The 20,261-nt window shown below is 45.4% G+C and overlaps 1 protein-coding gene across 1 annotated transcript; it reads left to right on the forward strand.

The window, feature by feature from the left end:
• Nucleotides 1–303: 303 nt before the first annotated feature.
• SUGP1 (SURP and G-patch domain containing 1) lies at nt 304–19,340 on the forward strand. The gene is given in 16 exon segments (XM_050910783.1): nt 304–328; nt 674–845; nt 1,458–1,561; nt 1,995–2,222; nt 4,053–4,176; nt 4,773–4,876; nt 6,582–6,705; nt 9,136–9,319; nt 9,473–9,548; nt 9,551–9,625; nt 14,432–14,538; nt 15,196–15,373; nt 15,636–15,742; nt 16,577–16,722; nt 18,234–18,363; nt 18,903–19,340. Coding segments are annotated over 16 exon segments (1,911 nt in total). The 3' UTR covers nt 18,930–19,340.
• The last annotated feature ends 921 nt before the right edge of the window (nt 19,341–20,261 follow it).

Below are 20,261 nucleotides of genomic sequence, written 5' to 3' on the forward strand. Positions count from 1 at the left end.
GCGCCTGAGGCGCTGATGGGAAATGGCGGGACGCGCGCGGCCTCATGGGAGTTGTAGTCCGACCGGCCGCTACAGCCGGGCTGTGTCGGGGGGGCTGGGGAAGGAGCGTGGCGGCGGCACCCCCCCCCCCCGGCCCCGCAGCGAGCCGGTTCAACCCCCTGACCGGCCCTCGCTGCCGCGGGAGGCGCGGGGAGGGAGGCTGAGGCCCCCGCAGGACTACATCTCCCAGAGGCCTTTGCGGCAGAGCTGCCTGGCGCCACCCACCCCGCCAGCCGCGGTGCATCGTGGGACGGGAGCTCCAAAATGGACAACCCCAGGGATACGCCAGGTACCGCCGGTCCCGCCGAGCCCCCGGCCCCTGCCCCGCCGCCCCCGGCCCGCCGGCACCCCGACACCTCTCCCCGGCCCGCCCCCGGCCCTGCGGCCTGGCAGCCGGCTGTAGGGCGGGGGTGGCGGCGCACTGGGCTCGGCGGCCTCCCCGCCGCTGCGTGGGCAGCGACCCACCCGCGGAGGCGCCGGTGGGAGTCGGGGGGGGGGGTGTGTGTGCCTGGGGCAGGGCCGTGGCGCCCGGGACAGGGCTGTGGCATCATCCCCCCGGTCGGCGCGGTGGCTCGGGGAGGGCCCGAACGCCGCAGCGTTGATTTTCATCCCCCCCCCCCGCCTTTTCCCGTAGGGAAAGCGAGCCGGTGGTTTGGGGTCGCGCAGTCTAAATCGGCCAAGACGAACGTGAATATCCTTCACCAAGAGGAGTTGATAGCGCAGAAAAAGAGAGAAATTGAGGCCAGACTGGAGCAGCAAGCGAGACAGAATTACCTGAGCATACAACAGCTACCTCTGTTTGGAGAGTACGTGTGAATTACGGTGCTTTTAGATGGGAGTGTCCCTGCCAGAAAATGGGCACGTTTGTCAAATGAAACTGAAGAGGCAAGCTTTACAAAGCTCTTGCATTTGGAGGCAAAGACTAGGAAAGCTGCAATTGATAATTGAGTAAAGGTTAGAATAGGATACTTGCACTCTTAACTGATGTAGCCAGATTTTTCAGACACTAGCGAGAACAGATATGTGCTAACAGCAATCGTATTTTTAACAGGGTGTTATTACACTTTCCTTCTGCTTCCTCTTTGTTATCTTTCTTATAATCGTGACTCCTAAGAGTTAGCGCAGTTCTCCAGTTAAATGCTTGCCTGGGGTTCTTGGAAGCAGGGTCGCGTAACAGAGCAAGTAGAAATCCTGTTTCAGCGGAGTAGTAAACAAGCCAGGTGGAGAGCGTGGGTACATGCTGTAAGCAGTAAGTTGAATAGTTCTTGTGCTTTTGAAAAGCTAGGTGTGTTTTCAACGTTAGATGGGAGAGATTAGTAGTCACTGGCACTTGTCTTGTTTTCTGTTCAAAATAAATGTGTGTGAGGGGGCTGGGGAGGATGATGAGTACCATCACCTACTTTTCTTTTTCTATTCAGAGATGACGGTACTGACAATGAAGCCTGTGTTTCCAACAAGTTTGTTAATGATGGCAGTTTCCTCCAGCAGTTTCTCAAGCTGCAGAAGGAAAAGTCAAGTTCTGGTAGGTCGACTTCTGAGCAACAGGAGGCCTTCCTTCTCCTGGTGATACCAGCTTTGTGTGAGCTGCCTCCATGTATGTTCACTTTAGAAACCCTGCTATGAGCTGTTACCAGTATGAGTAAGTTCTAAAGCAACGACGACCCCTTTAAATTTGGGTTAAAGTCTTTCTTCAAGATGCAATAAGGAGGTTTGTCCTCTTTCGCTCTGTAGGTGCTGTAAAGACAAGCATTTCTCTTCTAGCTTGAATCTCACTTTGTATAAAATCTTCACAGCTTTCTTTTTATTATGAAGCTCTTACAAGTCAGTGTCTTTAACTTACTCTGAAAATAGCAGCCTATTGCAGCTGTATTACTGCCTGAGTTGTTATTTGTAACCTTCTGAGATTAAAACAGTGAGGATGCACAGGAATTATTTTCCCCTCATTCTTTTCTAAGAACCTCCCCCAAGTTCTACTAATAACTCGGCAAACACTTCTGCACCAAATGTTGGGAAGAAACCTATGCTGTTTGGGAAGCGCCCCGGTCAGGTCCTGAGCAGCATGCTGCAGCAAGCGAAGAACTACTCCCATTCCAAACAGACCCCAGTCGTTAACCGCCTCAGTGTGTTTCAGTCGCCGGATGAAGATGAGGAGGAAGATTATGAGCAGTGGTTGGAAATTAAAGGTAAATGACACCTTGTACTACATTGTTTGTTTTGGGGTGCGGGTCCGTTTACCCTAGTGATAGGAGTTGAGTGTGGGAACAGGATTCCTTCAGTGCTTTTCCCCAGTGGAGGGTTGGGTTTTTTTCCCTTATGCTGTGAATTGGTATTCTTAGCACAGTTCCTGTGTGCAGACTTCTGCATCATGAAATATAAATGACACCAGTTAATGCTGGTGGACTCCTCCAAAGCCAGCTTCAGCAGAAAAGCTGAGGACCGAATGCTATTAGATATTACTGATCCAGCCTGAGCTCAGTATGGGAGATGGGTCACTCGCCGTAGTTAGACCAGGTCTGTTTTGTGCCTAGGAAGATTTGTTTTCTCTGAGTTATAATGGCAAGCGCTTCACCAGTCTATAAGTCTGTGTGAAAATAACGTGTAGAGAAGAACTATGTTCTACTCTTAATGGAGCTTGATTGTTTGCTAATCATAAGAATTTTGCTTTTGTCTAATTGAAATGTATTATGCCTAGTGCCGAGTTCTCTGGAAAATATATAGATGTAATGCTTGTATTTAAATGGAATTTTAGTTTTTTAAATTATAGAAAATGAAAAGTCCGAAGTTTGGGAGTGGCTGTGTAGGGGGAAAAATTGTATATCTTAATAAATAAGATTACATGTTAGGCATGGAACTATGATCAGGTAAAATCAAAGTTCCTGCCTCTTTTCAAAGTTTCGTTAGAAGATCTCACCTCTAGGTCCTGACTGCTTTAAGTAGGATAGAAGACCAGTGAAGAATATTGCAGCACTTAAATAACCAAGTTTATCTGGATAACCTAGGCTAGGAAGCCAGAAGGCAGATTTGCTTAATAATCTGAATTTCATGCGTGCATATTAATCAAGTATAAAATTAGATTGGAGTTGCTAAATAAGTCACACTAAGCTTTGTGTCATAATTTATTTCATTACATGTTTACAAAACCATGTCTAGCTATTTCTGGTGGGATTTATAAAAGCATAATCTTAGCAAGTCTGAACTTAAGCGTGAAATGCACTGCAGGAGTGTGAGAAATAGCCACTGGCTGCAGAGAGCAAAGACGGAATACGGACCCTTGATTTAAAGACCATGGGTTCAAATCTAGTCTAGATGAGTGTGGACAACTCTGCTCCTGTGTGCTCTTTGTTCAGTGCCCTACCCAAAATATTGTTGTCTAGACAAATGCCTGTGTTTGGTTCCCATTGAATGTGTCCTGCATCAGCTCTGTAATCGCTGTCAGTGTTAGTGGGTTCCTTTCTTGGCACAGAAGCCAAAATACAGTTTCTTGGAGACAGAGCTCTCCTCTTTTATCTCTGGTGAGATTCCCTCCAAGCAAGGGTTGAGACGTGGGCATATGCCAGTAGGAAGAGCTACATGCTCCAGCTACACAATCTGCCGCTGCTAGCTGGGTACAGAGCGATGTCTTGGGAACTGGAATCTGTAATCTTCAGTGAGTAATGTGGTTGTTAAAACCAAATTCCTGTTCCTCCCCATTGTGTTTTGTATGGAGTAGAATTATCAGAAGCAAATTATGTTGCAACTGAAGTTGCACCCTAAACTGTGGTGATCCAAATCTTAGGCTTTTCCTTGTAGAAGAAATCTAGACAAAATACTAACTTCCTACTAGGGGAGTGCAGAGGCTGACAGTAACCTAGGGATTGTAATTTGTACACCTGTGTAAGACTGGATCCCCCATTTCATCCTTTTTCTTCCCATTCCCGTTCTACTTTTGTCTGCCGCCGTGGTTCTTAGAAGTAATGTACCTGTTGCCTGTTTGGTGTGTGAGTTGAACCCCAGTACTGACAGCCTGCTTAAAGTTTTACCCCCAGAGGATGCGGAGACCCGACAAGTGGTGGAAAAGCTGGCTAGGTTCGTGGCTGAAGGGGGACCAGAATTAGAGAAGGTCGCTATGGAAGACTACAAGGATAACCCAGCTTTTTCGTAAGTGTGGTGATAACTCTTGTCTTCCAAAGCAGAACGCTGTCTCTTTGTAGGAGAAAAACATCAGCCTTGTGTATATAGTCCTCGTGGATGTGTTTGGTTTAATTATCCTTTGGTGGATTTGAGCTGTGTTACGAGTAATTGTTCTACAGCTGGGGAGACCGAGGCAGAAAGTGATACTGTGATGGTGCTGAGGAGGCAGATCAGCTAGAGTTAGGAATACAGCCTGGGAGGTCTGGCTGCCCGTACAACATCTAGCATATGGGGATACTGGACTCGATCTCGGGGCTGGTTCTGTCTCCTCTGCCATTGACACGCTGTGTGGCTGTGGGCAGAGGATTCCCTCCTATATCAGAAGAGGCTGTTATTTATTTCCCTTCAAGTGACATAAAAAATTTGGCTGCAAGTCCTTAGATTAAAGCTATGTGTATTTATACATGCTGAAGACTTTGTAATCCACAGTTTAAGTGCATTCTGAGTAATTTATCCATTTTGTATTTTTTGGTTTTGAGCTGTTTATAGCCCAGAGTATCAATGTTTGTGTAGTTGTTGCTGATGCATATTTTTTGCCCTTTTTTCCTCCATCTCCACTCTAGGTTTTTGCATGATAAGAACAGCAGAGAATTCCTTTACTACAGAAAGAAAGTGGCAGAGATAAGAAAAGAGAATCAAAGTTCTCAGGCATCCTCTTCTCAGAAAGGTAATTAAGACTGGGATCTGGAGAATATGAATTGCATAAGTTAAATTTGACTTCTTCGCTCTCTGTAACTGCTTGTTAGGTCTGTTCTGGCACAGTTGGAGTGGATATTTGGCTGTCAATCTGCTGCCTGTAAATAAAATTTCAAAGTGGAAGGAGATGGTGATCAAACATCACCACGATAGTGTCAAATTCTTGTGCCAAAATGCTTGTTTCCCAAGCCCACAGCATGCTATACCATGCTCTGTGTAAAGGGCTCTTGAAAGAGATTTTCCTTGTATTTCTCCAAAATACTTAAGAAAGTGAACTAAAATGATTCTGCATTGTGTGTGTTCTGGAAAGTGTTTCAGCCCTGAAAATGCATTTAGGAAAAGTGCTTTTTCTCAGATGTTCTTGTTTGATTTGTTACAAATGAAAATGGTTGGTTTGTTTGTTGAACATAATCCCCATTTCTGCTGCCGTTTCCTTATCTGAAGCTTTTATTTTCTGCTTGGGACGTAAATCCTTGCAAGTAAGGGACTGTGTTTTCAGGTGGGAAAACAGCAGAAGTGGATGATCTGCCAACAGACAAGTGGCATGAGCAGTGGAATCTGGTTAACTGTGTTGAGACAGAAATTATTTAGTGGGTGAAGTGTGGTCTGTGGGCCAGGCATTTATCGCTTCTAGTCCAGCCTCTGTTTCAGGCCTGCCATGTGGCCCTGGTGAATCACTCAGCCTCTCTGTGTCAGCTTCCTTTTCTGTGGAAAGGAGTCTTAATGCAATTTAGCTGTCGTGCTGATGAGTTAACAGCTCAAACAAATCATGGTTTAATAGACTGTAGGCTGAAAGAGCTTGTTACCAATATCAACTAACTGATACAACAGTTTGGAAGCTAAGCGGTATTATCCATACTTTACAGGTGTGGAATATTGAAGCAAGGAAAGGTTATGACTTGTCCATGGCTTATAATCATGTCTTCTGCCTCCTGGTCCTGTGCCAGCACACTGGAGTACTGGCACTGGTACTGTGCAGGTAGCAAATGTCATATAAGGCTGTCGTGGCTAAATAACATATTTGCCTGGCTCCTTATAAACATCAAATATGCTTGAAATATTAATGATCAGAGCCTTCTCTGTGCCTTTGGACTAAGGCTGCAGTAGCCACCTCTTCCAGGTGAGGATTGGGGCTGTTCCGTGGAGAATTTCCTCTGTCCTACAACCCTCCCCTAAAATGGCCAGCAGATATGTAGTGGCAGTAGGTACAAGTGGGAGTACGGTGCGGTATTAGTTTGCCACTTATTCTAAGGCCGTCCCGTTGCTCTTGGGAACGTCAGTGGCAAAGTCTTTAACTAGAGATAATTGCAAGTGCTGAGGTGTAATCCTATGGAAAAGTGCGTGACACGGGGAAGAAACAGACTTCCTCTGCAGTAGAGAGAAACAAGTGTCCATCTTTGAAGACAAAAGCTGGTTTGTCTGTTAATCTGCTCTCATCTAGCTCCTGGCACAGAGGAAGCTGATGTGTGAATGGGCACTCCTCCGGTTACAAAGTTGTTGTACAACCTTATGCGATATCATGTTTTTGTGATATAAACTCTATGACTGTTTATGTGTAATATTTCTAAAAATTAAACTCGACCTTTTGCCCTTATTCTGCTCTTGGGGTTCTTAGAACAGATAGGCTTTGACTGTTGCTTGTGTGAGTTGGCCCAGTACTGACAGCCTGCTTAAAGTTTCACCCCCAGACGACGAAGAGACAAAGAACTCTGCTGAGAAACTGGCCAGGTTCATAGCAGACGGGGGTCCCGAGGTGGAAGCTATTGCCTTGCAGAACAACCGAGAGAACCATGCTTTCAGGTAAAGAAAGAAACCTGCTGCTGAGTGTAAGGGGGAGGGGGGGTTGCATGGGTCTTGTCTTTTTTTTAAGGGGAAATAATAGACAAGCGTATGATAACTTTGAAGTTACAAGGACAGTGCACTTATATAGCACTGATACTTTTACATTCTCAAGCTTTACAGTTTCAAGCGAGGCACGAGAGAGAAATCGATTTGCTTTCCACAAAATTAATTTACGACTTCCACCCCTCCTCACCTGCTTTCTGTTGCAATGTACTAGTACAATTCTAACCTTTATACTTTTCCCTATAGCTGTGTTTTGGTGTGGGCCCCCATCCACCACTCATACCGCTGCTGTCCAATTAATTTCCTGGGTTGCTCTTTACACAGCATCTTCACTAACGTACAGGTAGCACTCCTTCACCATTAGGTCCCCCTTTGGAATATCTTTTTCAGCCTTTCAGATGTGAATTGTTCTCTTCAGTGCTCACTGACAGCTGTTTAATGCCTCCCTTTGGTCTCATCCATGTTTCATTTTTCTGCTCTTACAAACAATTTGATGTGTTCCCTGGAAGTGAAGTGGGGCTCGGCAAGCCTTATTTTGTTGCTGATATTTTGGCATTTTATTGGCTGCCTTCTGGCCCCCTGGGGTACTCCCCTTGTGTTGTGAATTACATTAGACAGATGTGCTAATATCTGAGCTGTTTCATTATTTACTTTAAAAGACTGCTGTGATCCCACCTGAGCACGGTCAAGTTAAACGCTGTCTCCTCCGTTAGGATTTCATCAGATTTGCCATAGGGAGGGCCCCGTCCTGCCCTCTGCTAGGTCCTGAAGCAATCCTTAATGCTGTTATTCAAATGGAGGGATGCAAGACCACATTTAGTGAATTTTAAAATACGTTCGAGAGCTGTTTGTGTTTGCCTGTGCATGTTGTGCAGCGATAGATGGGAAAGGCCTGTCGTCTCTTACGTTTTCTTGTGGGAGCCGGCACTATCCTGAGGAGAGGTTTCATCGAGTGTTAAACTGGTCCTCTAAAAAGGGAAGATTGTGAAGGAGTTAGGAATAGACAGGTTTTTTTGTGTGAACTGGAGTGAGCCCAAAAAGATAACGTGTTTGTAACAAACATGACTATATTGATTTTTTTCTTTTTGTATAGCTGCTAGATTGAGGACTGTTCATGTTCTTCCCACAGAGACTAAGGAGTTTTATTTTACCCAAAAGGTCAGAGATGCTGTCCTGGTTTTGGCTGGGATAGAGTTAATTTTCTTCTTAGTAGCTGGTACAGTGCTGTGTTTTGGATTTAGTGTGAGAATACTGTTGATAACACGCTGATGTTTAGTTGTTGCTAAGGAGCGCTTATCCTAAGTGAAGGACTTTCCAGTTTCCCATGCTCTGCCAGCAAGCAGGTGTGCAAGGAGCTGGGAGGGAGCATGGCCAGGACAGCTGACCTGAACTAGCCCAAGGGATATTCCATACCATGGAACATCATGCCCAGTATATAAACAGGGGGGAGCTGGCCGGGAGGGGCGGATTGCTGCTGGGGCATCGCTCAGGTGGTGAGCAATTGCATTGTGCATCACTTGTGTTCTCTTGGGTTTTATTTCTCTCTTTTTTTGTTATATTCCTTTTCATTGCAACTATTATTATTATTATATTATTATTATTCTTAGTTAGTAGTATATTTTATTTTACTTTAGTTATTAAGCTGTTCTTATCTCAACCTACAAGTTTTACCTTCCCCCCCCCCATCCCATTGGGAGGAAGGAGGGGGAAGCGGCTGCGTGGTGCTTAGTTGCTGGCTGGGGTTAAACCACGACAGTCACCTATTTCTGGAAGGGGTAGCAAATAAAGCAATGGTTTTTTGTGTATGAGGGAGCAGAAGGAGGAGTCATGGTGTAATTAAGCAGACTGGTAATGTCAACGCTTCTAGCTTGAATCAAGGGCTGGGAGCAGTTTCTTTAGGCAGTGGTTTGGCATTCCCATTGGTAAGACCTAAACGTTTGTTTTCTTCTGTGAACTGAAACCTGACATGTTGTGGAGCCCTTGCAGTTTTTCCAAATGTGTTCTGGAAGGCAGGTGAATTCTGGGGGAGGACCTTGTGTTTCCACAAATGTAACATGATCCTTTTTAGTACTGTGTGTTTATTTGGCACCAAAAATAGCTGTGGTTTGCTCATGAATGGGAAATACGCTTCCTGATCCCAAAGGCTTGCAGCCTACCTTGCAAGAGCGCGTGGAGCCCTGCATTGCATGCACATACACACAGGATGGTGCTGGAGAGCAAGGAAGTGTGTGGGAAGGCTAGTTGTGCAAGAGCATTGCAGGAAAGAAAAGCCCTGACCAAACTGTGCTATATCCAACCCCTGCATATGACTGTTACATCCTGTGCTATATCCAACCCCTGCATATGACTGTTATATCTAAACTTTCTTTTTTTTTTTCTTTGTAGGTTTTTATATGAGCCAAACAGCAAAGGCTACAAGTATTACCGGCAGAAACTGGAGGAGTTCCGTAAGGCCAAAACCAGCACTGTGTGTGCCCCCTTGCCTGTAGAGTCCAGTCTGAAAAGGAAGACCAGTCCCGAGGCATCACCATCACCTTTGTGCTTATCGTCTTTGCCTTTGCCCTTGCCCGTTCCCTCGCCTTTGCCTTTGCCCTTGCCCGTTCCCTCGCCTTTGCCCTTGCCCTCGCCCTCACCCTTGCCTGTGCCCTCACCCTTGCCCTTGCCTGTGCCCTCACCCTTGCCCTCACCTTCACCATCATCCTCTACAACTCCACCTGATCAGACAGCTACAACTGCTGCTGCAACAACAACTACAGCTACTGCTACAGGCACTACTAAAAAGAAGCGGAAGAGCAGGTGGGGCCAGAGGAGGACAAGGTTGAATTGCCCCTCCCGCAGCTCGTCCAACAGCTGGATTCTCCTTCTCCTCTTTCAGGTCAGTGGGTCTGTATATTGTGTTGAATAACTGTTTTTCCTGGGGAGTGTATTCTGCCTTAGCACAGCTGGCTTTGTAAACAGAAAACGTGGCGAGTCTTATCTCTTGTTGTAATCTCCTCGGTTGCCAGCCCCCTATCTTTCAGCTGGGTCTAGCAGCTAACTCTCCCCTGTGTGGAAACCCAGATAAACCACTTTATCTCGCAGACACCAGGGATTGGATCTTACCGTTCTCCAGCTATCTCTAAAACCCTGCTGTGCTATAGCTCATTACAGCCTCAGCCTCTACGCTATTTAGGGCTATTTCACTTCACGAAGAGAGTCTGTCAGAAAACAAATATCAAAGGCTGAACTGTGCTTATTCCCCATGGTAGGATAAAACCCCTGGGCAGCACTTCCATCTCACTCTAACTGATCAGAAGGCTAAATGGGAATAGCTGTTCCCCGAGTGCTGGCGGACGCAAGTATAACTTCCAGTTCCAATTTATACCCATTTCAGTTCATTTGATTACAGACAGGGTTCACAGTCCACATCCAACATTGAGGCTTATGCTCCCGTTACTTCACCTGCCAAGTGCACCCAGGGGGTGCAGCTCTCTTCGAGCGTTGGAAGATAATTCTTCCAGTTGAGGCCCTTCTAGGGAGCTCTCAGAGCTTGACCTCTGGTGGCCCATCTGTGCATGTGCAGATAGGTAATTAGGCAGGCAGTTAGAGATGCATACAAAAATTGAGTCGCTCAAGGACAACAGGTGAATGCAGGCATTTAAGATGGCATCTCTGAATCCTTTGCCCAATTAGCGTGGTGTGGGGAAAGGATGTGAAAAGGAGAAAGAGAAGACGTAAGATAAGGCAGTCGGTGTTGGCAAACTGAGCGAATTAATAGTATGAGGCTAGAGTCACAGGAAAAGTAGTAAGTACCTGTCTCAATAAGGACCTTTTTCAAAAAGCAATAGCAGAACAGATGAAGTGGGACAAGTAATAGAAAACAAGCTGTAATTTTCTGAGCTGCAGGGTGAGACGACAGATAATTCTCAGCGCGTGGTCATCCTGTACAATTCATTGCTCCAGCAAGTCCGTGGGTCTTCTGCTTTGGCTGGGTTTTAGAGGAGATAATTGCCCGACCCATTAATAGCTTTGATTGTTAGGCTTGGGTAAGATGTAGGGTTGGCTGTATATGCTGTGGTGTCTGTTGGTTCTGCAGAGGTCAGGAAGGAAGGAAGGACTCTATCTCCTAATCCAGCACTTCAAATGTAGATGAAGAGAAGTTCCCATGTAATTCTGCCTTCTGATCACAGCCCTCTACAGAAGTCTTGGCTATACATCTCGTATGTACAGGATGGCTTATTCATTTGACCTTGAATTGCTGCTCATAGTAAGGCAGAAATCAGATGCAAAAGTCTTTCCTGATTTTGTACCTCTGGAGTAATTTTTTTTTCTTGCAGACAGTAATGAAGCTTCGATGATGAAGCTGGGCAGGCGCTATCAAAACAAGCATCAGATTCCGTCTTAATACCTCCTGCTGCGGTGGGGGGGCTGCAAGGGTATCCATGTGCTCGTTCCAGCATGCTTCCTGCTGAAATCTCCCCTGGCTCTTTTAGCCTCCCCTTAATTAGACAGGGACATGCTAGTTGTGTTCATGCTCGCTTTCTGCAGGGCTTTGTGTCAAGTAGAAGAAAAGGACAGCAAACAATTTGCCAGGCATAACAAATCAACCGTTAATGCGCTGTTAATGCTCTGCAGGGGGAAGGATTTTTTTTTTTATGGGTTCAGATGGACTAATCCCTTTTTAGAATTAACATCTTCAGCCTGACAGGTGAAGAGAATTGCAAATTACACCCCTGGTCCTGTGGAAGGTTAGAGTTGCACAGTGTGCTTTGGTACCTAAATATCTACGTCTTAGTCCTTTATCCTTAGCAATTGGTTTGGAATTAGTGGAGGACTGTTCTGATTCTTTTCCTGTCTACTCTTAGTAATAAATCAGTATCATGGAGAGGAGAAAGTGTAGCCCTTTTGGACAGAAACAAGGCTCCTCTTAAATGTGTTGATACCGAAACACTTAACTGCATACGTACTGCAGGGACTCACACATCTGAAAAGCTGAACAGAGCAGAGATATTGTGATTAGTGAACTCTGTGGACTAATGGGAAATTACAGGCTGTCATTAGAATTTTCTGAAACCTAATATTGGATTGGTTTGGGTCTGAGTAGTTTTAATTGAGTAAGCTCTTCAGACTATGAAGCAAAAAAGCAGGCACTTCTGTATTGGGATTTCTCCTGCTGTCCTTAAAGGACATTCACTTCTCTTGTAACAAGCTCCTCTTCGGGCATGTGGGAAAGGGATAAACCTTCAGGTAGTCTTCTGCCAATGCTGCAGATAGACTGCACCATTAACCCTGTAGGCAAAGCTGATGTCACTCAAGGAAAAAAATGTATTTTTCCCAGGCCTGCTGAACATGAGACTGAGAAGCAACTCATTATCTTTTGCATAGTGTTTGCCTGGTGCTAGACCAGTGTAAGGAACTCATAAATCATATCTGTTTTTATGCAAATGCATTGACTGATCTTATTTATGAACAGACTTTTCTATCTTCGGATGTGGACTTGGTGGAGCTTTGCTTTTTCTGTCAACTTTGCCTGTATTGTGATACTTTGGGCCAAGCCTACAAAAATATCTCCCAGAGCTAAATTTCTGCAGTGACTTTCAGCATCTCTCAGCATAAAGTCTGCAAGGTACCAGACAAACCAGATGTAGTTTTAGCACAAGAAGGAGCAGTGACATACGCTTTCTGGGAAGTAAAAGAAGATGCTGGTCTCACCTTTCTCCTTTAAGGTGGTTATATATGCTGGCAAGCTACCAGCTCGCGGGGCCTCTAGAGCCATGCCTGGCTCTTAGCCTGAGTGTTTATGCAATTCAGAACTAAGCCAAAGAGCTGCTGACCTCTGTGAAGGGCAGAGAGTCTTCCTCGGTGCATTCAGAGAAAGCTTTCCCATGCCCTGAGACAGGAGGTGAATCTTTGACTAGGGCTGATGCTGAAGTGCCCCAGTCTTACATAACATTTGGGGCCAGATTCTTCTTTACGTGGAATAGGCGTAGCGTGTTCGTTAAAACTGTTTCCAAATCTCGGTGCTCTCCGAGACAGAAATTGGGCTGTTTATCAATAATAGATAGGTTTATTTTTCTATTTGTTCTTATTTCTTGGGAGCTGAAAGTGTGTATCCTAGCGCCAAGCCTAGCGTAACACGGCTTCTTGCTTCCCTCCTCTTGGAAAACCTCTTGCAGTGTTTTACATAACTCCTCCTGCAGAGTTGACTCCCGGCGCTGGTGTGAATGTGCAGAGGCTGTAGCTGTGCAAGGGAGGGTGGATGCGCTGTTTTATGTTCTCCTTGGGAGGCTGGAGTTAAGGAAGCCACTTTCCGATTGTGGAGTGCTCAGCCAAAAGCATGCGGGAAAGGAGAGGAGATAAGAGTGCTCAGATCAATTGCACTGCGTGCGAATAAGAGGAAGGGAGATGATGACCCCTGGGGCCTAATTAGCATGCTGTGTAGACATTTGGTGTCATGAACAATGATCTTATTATTATCGGGCTTCATAATTAATAGATAATGAATAATTAATGAAGCATCATTTAACTGTAGTCTGGACTTATATTCAAATGGAGGTTTTTGCAGTCATTAGGAAGAAATCCTTTTCCTTGTATTGAAAAATGCAGCGCGCTTTCAAGTGCGGTTGTGTGTCTTCTTTTAATCTCTTAAATATTTAACTGTTGGGATGTCAGCTCTGAGGTGCTTTAGAGGGGAGCTGCCAGCCCTGCTAGATGTATATGAACCAAGTTTACAAGGCAATCCCCGTTGTAAATCTCTTTTTTGCAGCCCCAGCAGTGTTTCTATTACTTTCTTTCATGGTGCAGCAATTACAAATAGGCTTCCTTTTTTTCCCCTCTCTCTTTCCTTTAACTTGCCCTTTGAACTCAAGAGTGCCGTATGGTCATTTTAAATCAGTAGGTGCCCTGCCCAGATAATGTGAATATCTAATTTCAGGGCTTATCTGATAAAATAGCAAAAATCATTCCAAAGGAGGAGCTTCCAAAAGGGGATGCTGCAGAAAAAGGAGGATACATCAACGGGATTGTCAAGCAGAGGCTTAAAATGCCCCCTCTTTGAAAGCAGGGGCAACATCCCTGGCAATGCTGCTCTTGAGCCTGTAGATTAGAAACTAAAATCTCCTTGGGGAATGGCAACTTCCAAAAGCAGCATAATGCTCATGTCTTTATTCTAATGTGGTCATTTGCGTTTCATTTTGAATGAAGTTGCTGTTTACATAGTAATCAGCAGACACTTACGTGCCCAGATTGGACAATATGCTGACAGGCTCAGATCTGCTCGTGACTCAATTCTGAATAATTAAGTATCGCTCTTTGCAGTGGCTGGGGTTCATGAGGAAGCCTTATGAGGAGCATTAATCTTAAGGAGGAATGATTTTTAAAGCATAGCGTAGCAGATTGCCATGCAGTGTGACCTCCGAGGCTGTGAGACGTAGTTTGCAAGTCTGCTAACACAGTACGGGCAGAGCCTTGGACCAGGGTGAGGGAATGCTCTGAGCTGGCTGGCGAAGGAGGTGCGACCCAGTGGCTTTCCTGCTCCTGTGGTTCCGAAGTCCTACCGGGCGGTTGTTCTTCAGTTAAGTGTCTCAATGCTGGAACCATGAAATGAGTGTAAAACTTCATGTGGGGATCTTGAGATATGGTTTCGCTGGTCTCAACAGCTGTCTCAGATTTTTGAAAGTCTTTTAACATGTGCTTATTACAGTTCAGGACCTCAAGGGTCTTGGTTATGAAAAAGGGAAACCGGTTGGTTTGGTGGGTGTGACGGAGCTCTCCGAAGCCCAGAAGAAACAGCTGAAGGAGCAGCAGGAGGTAATGCCCTGAAATGATTTCCAAATTCATACCGAGTTGCAGCATGGCTGGATTAGGTGGGAAAATGGAGGTGGAGATAGCAAAGAAACTTTCCCAGTGGCCCACAAATAAATCTCTAGGATTTGTGCTGAATGCCTAAGAATCATGTGATGCTGCAGTCAGCAGAAATATTAGAGGACTTTGGGGAATATGAATTAAGCCAGCCAATTGCTGTCCTACCAAACTAAAACCCCAAATCTATAAGGTCTGTTGTGTCACATCTGCAGCTGGTTATGTATTGCTTCAGCAGTGGGGAGAAGGTGAGTGGGTGCTTGCAACCTTTGGGGGAACGAGAGCAGAATTGGCTTTTGCCAGAGCGTGAGGGTGATGTTTAAACTGTGTGGGAATGATCAGATGGCAGCAGTCCTCGGTGGTAATATCAAGGTGCCTCTGTTGGAGGAACCAGCACGTAATGCTCCTGTTTGATCTGAGAAGCGAGCGGATCAGATCAAGCAACAGCACTGCCTGTTGGGATTTGTAGTTGTCGTAACCTGTATTCCGTACGGCAGCTGGGGCGAGCGCGGGCTCTGCCGCAGAGCTCTGCGTGCCTCTGTGGCAGACTCTGCTGCCTGTGAACAGGTTGTCTTATTGAGCACGCTGTTGCATCTCTTCCCCTAGATGCAGCAGATGTATGATATGATCATGAAGCACAAGCGAGCCATGCAGGAGATGCAGATGATGTGGGAAAAGGCAATTCAGCAGCACCAACACGGCTATGACAGCGATGAAGAGGTGGACAGTGAGCTGGGAACGTGGGAGCACCAGCTTCGACGCATGGAGATGGACAAGACGCGAGGTGTGTAGGGAGCTGCCGTGCAAACGTCTTGCTTGCTCTGCGGCTGTAACAAAGGCCTCCGGAGGGAGATGTCCGAGATCTCGTCGTTGGCAGGGGAGTTGCAGGGTCACTTTTCACTGCTCTGTGCTGTGGCTTCCCTGCCTGTTGAGTGGAAATAATAACTGTGTGTTGCTGTGAGGCTTTATGCTTCACAAACCCTCTGAAATTCTAAGTCAAAGAACGCTGCATTATTGCTGTTTTCTCTCGTCTGTGTCTTGGGCAGAGTGGGCTGAGCAGCTGACCCAGATGGGCAGAGGGAAACATTTCATCGGAGACTTTCTTCCACCTGACGAGCTGGAGAAATTCATGGAGACGTTCAAGGCATTGAAGGTGAAATAGCAGAGACTTCACAGGGCGGTGGCAATGCTTCAGACTTGTTCCGTAGCAGTGAGGGAAAGATCTCGAGCATGCTTAGCCCTTTTTCACAGCAGTTAGCTACCTTGCGGCCTTGAGGTACTTCTGCCCTTACAGTGGGAGCTCTGTTCCTTCTGGAGGAAACAAGGGGTTCGTTTTTTGCTCCTTGCAGAGAAACGGCTGTAGCAAATTAGAGAACAGACTATTGGGACGGTGTTTGGGGGTTAGCTGAAATTATAGACAAGCCTCTCAGACTACCCACCATTTGTGTGCTGTTCCTGTTTTGCATAAGTGGTTGCTGATGCCAAGTGAGGAAAATTTGAATTTTTATCCGGATGATTGCAGTAAAGTGAAAATATAAAGCCTACAAAAAGCTTATGCAAAGCACTTCAATACCTTCCAATTCTTCCTAAACCATAGAACTTCTTGATGCTGGCACATCCCTCATGTTTTTGTGTAACCAGCATGGGGTCTGACGTTCTGTGGATATCCTGGCTTAAATAAGAACTGTATCTGAAGCTTGATCCAGTGAGCAACTTTTAAATTCAGGAGCTAAATATTTCTCAGCTTAATCTCACAGTAGCATTCCCTGCTTCTTGCAGATTATGTTATAGGGCTGTGCAGTGCTTTACCATTTACGTATTTTGTTCTCTGTGGTGGTGCAGAACTGGAATCCCAAGAAATCGTGCTAGTTATTGTTTGCCAGAACCATCCTAACTTTGAGTAGCTGAAGCTGGTTTTCCCCTCCTCTGACCCACAAAGGTAGGTGCATATGAAAAATAACCAACACTACCTTTTGTGTCTCTGCAGGAAGGACGTGAGCCAGATTATTCTGAATACAAAGAGTTCAAACTGACTGTGGAAAACATAGGTTATCAAATGCTAATGAAGATGGGCTGGAAGGAAGGCGAGGGACTTGGCTCGGATGGACAGGGGATTAAAAACCCAGTCAGCAAGTAAGCAGAGTTCTTCTACTATTGATTTAGTCCTTTCCTCTTGGGCTGATAATTGATGCTCCTACCCTAGCCTACTGGAAGCAGCTGCAATGAATGTGACTGTAATTCATCACTTGAACAGAATATGGAGTCCTCGCAGCAAAGGAGAAAAATCACTTCTGATTTCTTTGGGGTTCCCTCCCCCCAAGGCCTGGGTTTGTTACTTTATCTCAGGCAGGAGGTATGATCTGAGTCAAGAGTATTTTGTTTCTAATCTCAATTTGCATAGTGCGTTCTTCTGAGAGGTGCCTTCTCCCCAGTTTCCCCATCTATAAAATGAAGATAATACTTGTCTGCACCTCACTTCTCCCAGGGCATGTGAGGATTAAGTCATGTCTTTCAAGTCATAAATTTATTTAAGTATTAAAGAACATGCCTTTGCATCTGAAGCGCCATCGGTGCCTGCTAGCTAGTCTCTGGTGTACTGTGGGTGAAAGGCAATTACCAATATTTGCTACTGCTAGACCTGTGTTTGAAAGATATTTCAGTCCAGATCAGAGAGTTTGTGTGTGACCATGCAGCTGTCTCGACATCACTCTTTTGCACAGAAGTTTTCTGATTTGGTCACACTCTGTATATAATAAAACTTTATGAGAGTTCTATCCAAAAATAGATGAGCATCTCTTTTTAGGTGGATCATCTGTTGGTAACATATGCTGAACTTCAAAACCAAATATTGGGGATAGGAGATGCTCTGAATTGTTTTTTAGCATTAGATCCTGTTAGAAATAACTGTTGTTTGTTTACGGTACAATAGAAAGTATGTCTACAAAGCACTTGTGCTTCTCTTTCGCAGGAAGATCTCTCTGGCCACGTGCTTATTGGTTCAGAGAAGTCCTGCGATAAAAGATCGCTGTAATCAAAAAAGAGCAAGGCTTACAAACAACAGAAGGAAGGCAGTTTCTGTCCATCACAGGGTTGAACAAGGGTTGTGATTTGCTTGGGCTCTACCATCTCTGATGTTCTTAGAATGGGTAAGAAGGTGCTCCTGCAGATGGAAAGGAATTGCTTCCGCTTTTGGACTGTTCTGGAGTGAAGGAACGGGAGGCAGGCACGTTGTTTAACAGTTCTGCGTACCTCCAGTCAGTGAGGTACAAATCAACGCATTTGGTTGCCAAAGGTTAGTCTGCCAGTCAGAGCACCGTTCAGTAGGGAGGTGTCCAAAGCATAGAAGGTATTTCTGTTCCAGCTGTAAAAGGTTAAGCAAATATATGTTGACACTACTGCTTCCATCTAACAATAGCAAGCAGCATTGATTTGGAAGGGCAATGTAGAAACGTGGCAAATGCAATAAGCTGCTCAGTATTAGCTGTCTGTCTTGATGCAGCGCGCTCTGCGTGAGGATGCCCAGTGCTCCCTGATGCTTCTTCTCTGAGCTCTGACGACAAGAGGCAGCAGGTATTTCTGGTGAAGAGGAAGGTGATCTGTCACATCTGCTTACCTCAGAGGCTTTGTTCCCTCTTTCCAAACAGGGGAACTACTGCCGTGGATGGAGCTGGTTTTGGCATTGATCGTCCCGCCGAGCTAACCAAGGAGGATGACGAGTACGAGGCATTCCGTAAACGAATGATGCTCGCCTACCGCTTCCGGCCAAATCCATTGGTAAGGTGGTCCCGAAACCAGAGCAGACACAGTGACAAATCCATTGAGGCTTCTGTGCGTATCTTGTAAGGGTGGGAGTGTTTCTAGTGCTTAGCCAAGAGAGCAAGTGCTGTGAAAGTTTCTCTTTGATTCTGTTCTCATGCTGAATCAAATTATTGCTACCAAAACATCCATGGATGCGCCATTTCCCTTGCCATGATTTTTTTAAATACAAAAGCCCCTGGTTTTAGTTTTATCCGGTGCATATCAAGTATAAACGCTGCACACAAAGGAAGCGGATAGGTTGTCCATGAATCCATGGTTTATTTTGAATAATTGTTTTCCTGGTTGCAAAAGGCTTGTAAGTTTCGCATTTGCCTCTTACATTCAGCATGCCAGCACACCTAGAAAGCTACATTTGTAACTTTTGATGGGCAAACCCCAGGTTTCACTGTCAGAAATGTCACATTTCAGTGGCTTTTTCAGATAATTAAGCTCAGACGCTCATTGTTCTGTGAAGACAGCAATTTTGATTAATTTTCTCTTGTTATTCCCCACAGAACAATCCACGACGACCTTACTACTGAGAATGTTTTTGGGACAATGTATTTTCAAAACAATTGTAATTTTACTGTGAAATGTTATGAAACTGCATTATCATTCTCTTATTTGCTAATATTGTAAAATTTATTGAAGTCACAATTCCATCTCTCACCCAGAAGAAAGGCCTGCAAGCCCACTCACTGCACACTCGAGTGTCATGACAACCGTGTCGTAACAAGGCCTGGGTGGTATTCAGAGAGGAGAGCAGAGCAGGTGAGAACGGAGATCTTTACCCGGCGCCCTGCTGACAGTGGAAGGGTAGCACCAAAGATACCAATAAGAATAGTTCAGGGACTCCATTCGTGTTTAGCTCAGTGCCATGTTACAAGGAATGCATTTTTTTGCCTAACGGCAGTTCCTCTGTTGTTCAGATACGCAGCTTGTGCTGCTCGGGGGGGGGGTTTGTTTGGTTTTTTTAATTGCAAATACAACAAGAGACTGTCTCCGACCCAGCTTTTGGGGCTATTCTTCGGTCGGGCTATTGTTCAGTCAGGCTATTGTTCCCTGAAGAACTGGGTTCTGATGCTGTCGTGAAGCCTGAAGTACAGTCTGACCTTCAACTGACATTGCAAAACCAGTGCCTAGTTGTTTTACCTCTGCCCTGTGAAAGACAAAGGCGTGGATCGGTGTGGAGCGTGGCTGCAAGGGTGGAGGGGCGCAGGGCAAGTTCATTCAACTTCAGAGGCGGCAGCCTCTTGGTTTCTCGAACACTAAGTAAGTTCACCCCCAGCTTCCTAGCAGAACAAGAGACTTGCTAACACTTGCCGTGGAGTTGGGTGATGAAGAACCAAGCCTTCAAACACAGCTTATCAAAGGCCATTTGGATTTTGTTGTCATAAGAAACTCCTCTACAAATACAGATTTTCTTCATTCAGCCTGTAAATAAAATAAAACTCATATGTTCCTTAGTTTTAATCACTGAATTTTTGGAAAGAGTGGTCTTACTGTGGGTTTTCTGCTCTAGATCTCTTTCCTTCCAAGCATCTTAGAGAAAACAAAGTGAGGTTGGTTGGTTTGGTTTCTTTTGCATTTGTTTTTCCCTCAGAATACTTGGCGTGTGATTCTCTTTTTGTTAACTTTTCTTAACAACGTAGAGTCGAGGACTTGGCTTTCAATAAAAACATTTGAAACAGCAAATTCAGGAGGGGTTCATTCTGAGAAAAATCAAAATGCGATGGAGCTGGCTCGCTGCTGCACGTGGCGTGCCGGCACGCTGCGTACGCTCGCTACAGCTTGTACACGGGGATGTAGCGCTTGGGGTGGCTCGTCAGCGCGGGCTGTAATCGTGGAAGATTGGGAAATAAAGATCAGAAATC

Source organism: Gymnogyps californianus, chromosome 24, assembly GCF_018139145.2.
Source record: "Gymnogyps californianus isolate 813 chromosome 24, ASM1813914v2, whole genome shotgun sequence".
NCBI lineage: Eukaryota > Metazoa > Chordata > Aves > Accipitriformes > Cathartidae > Gymnogyps > Gymnogyps californianus.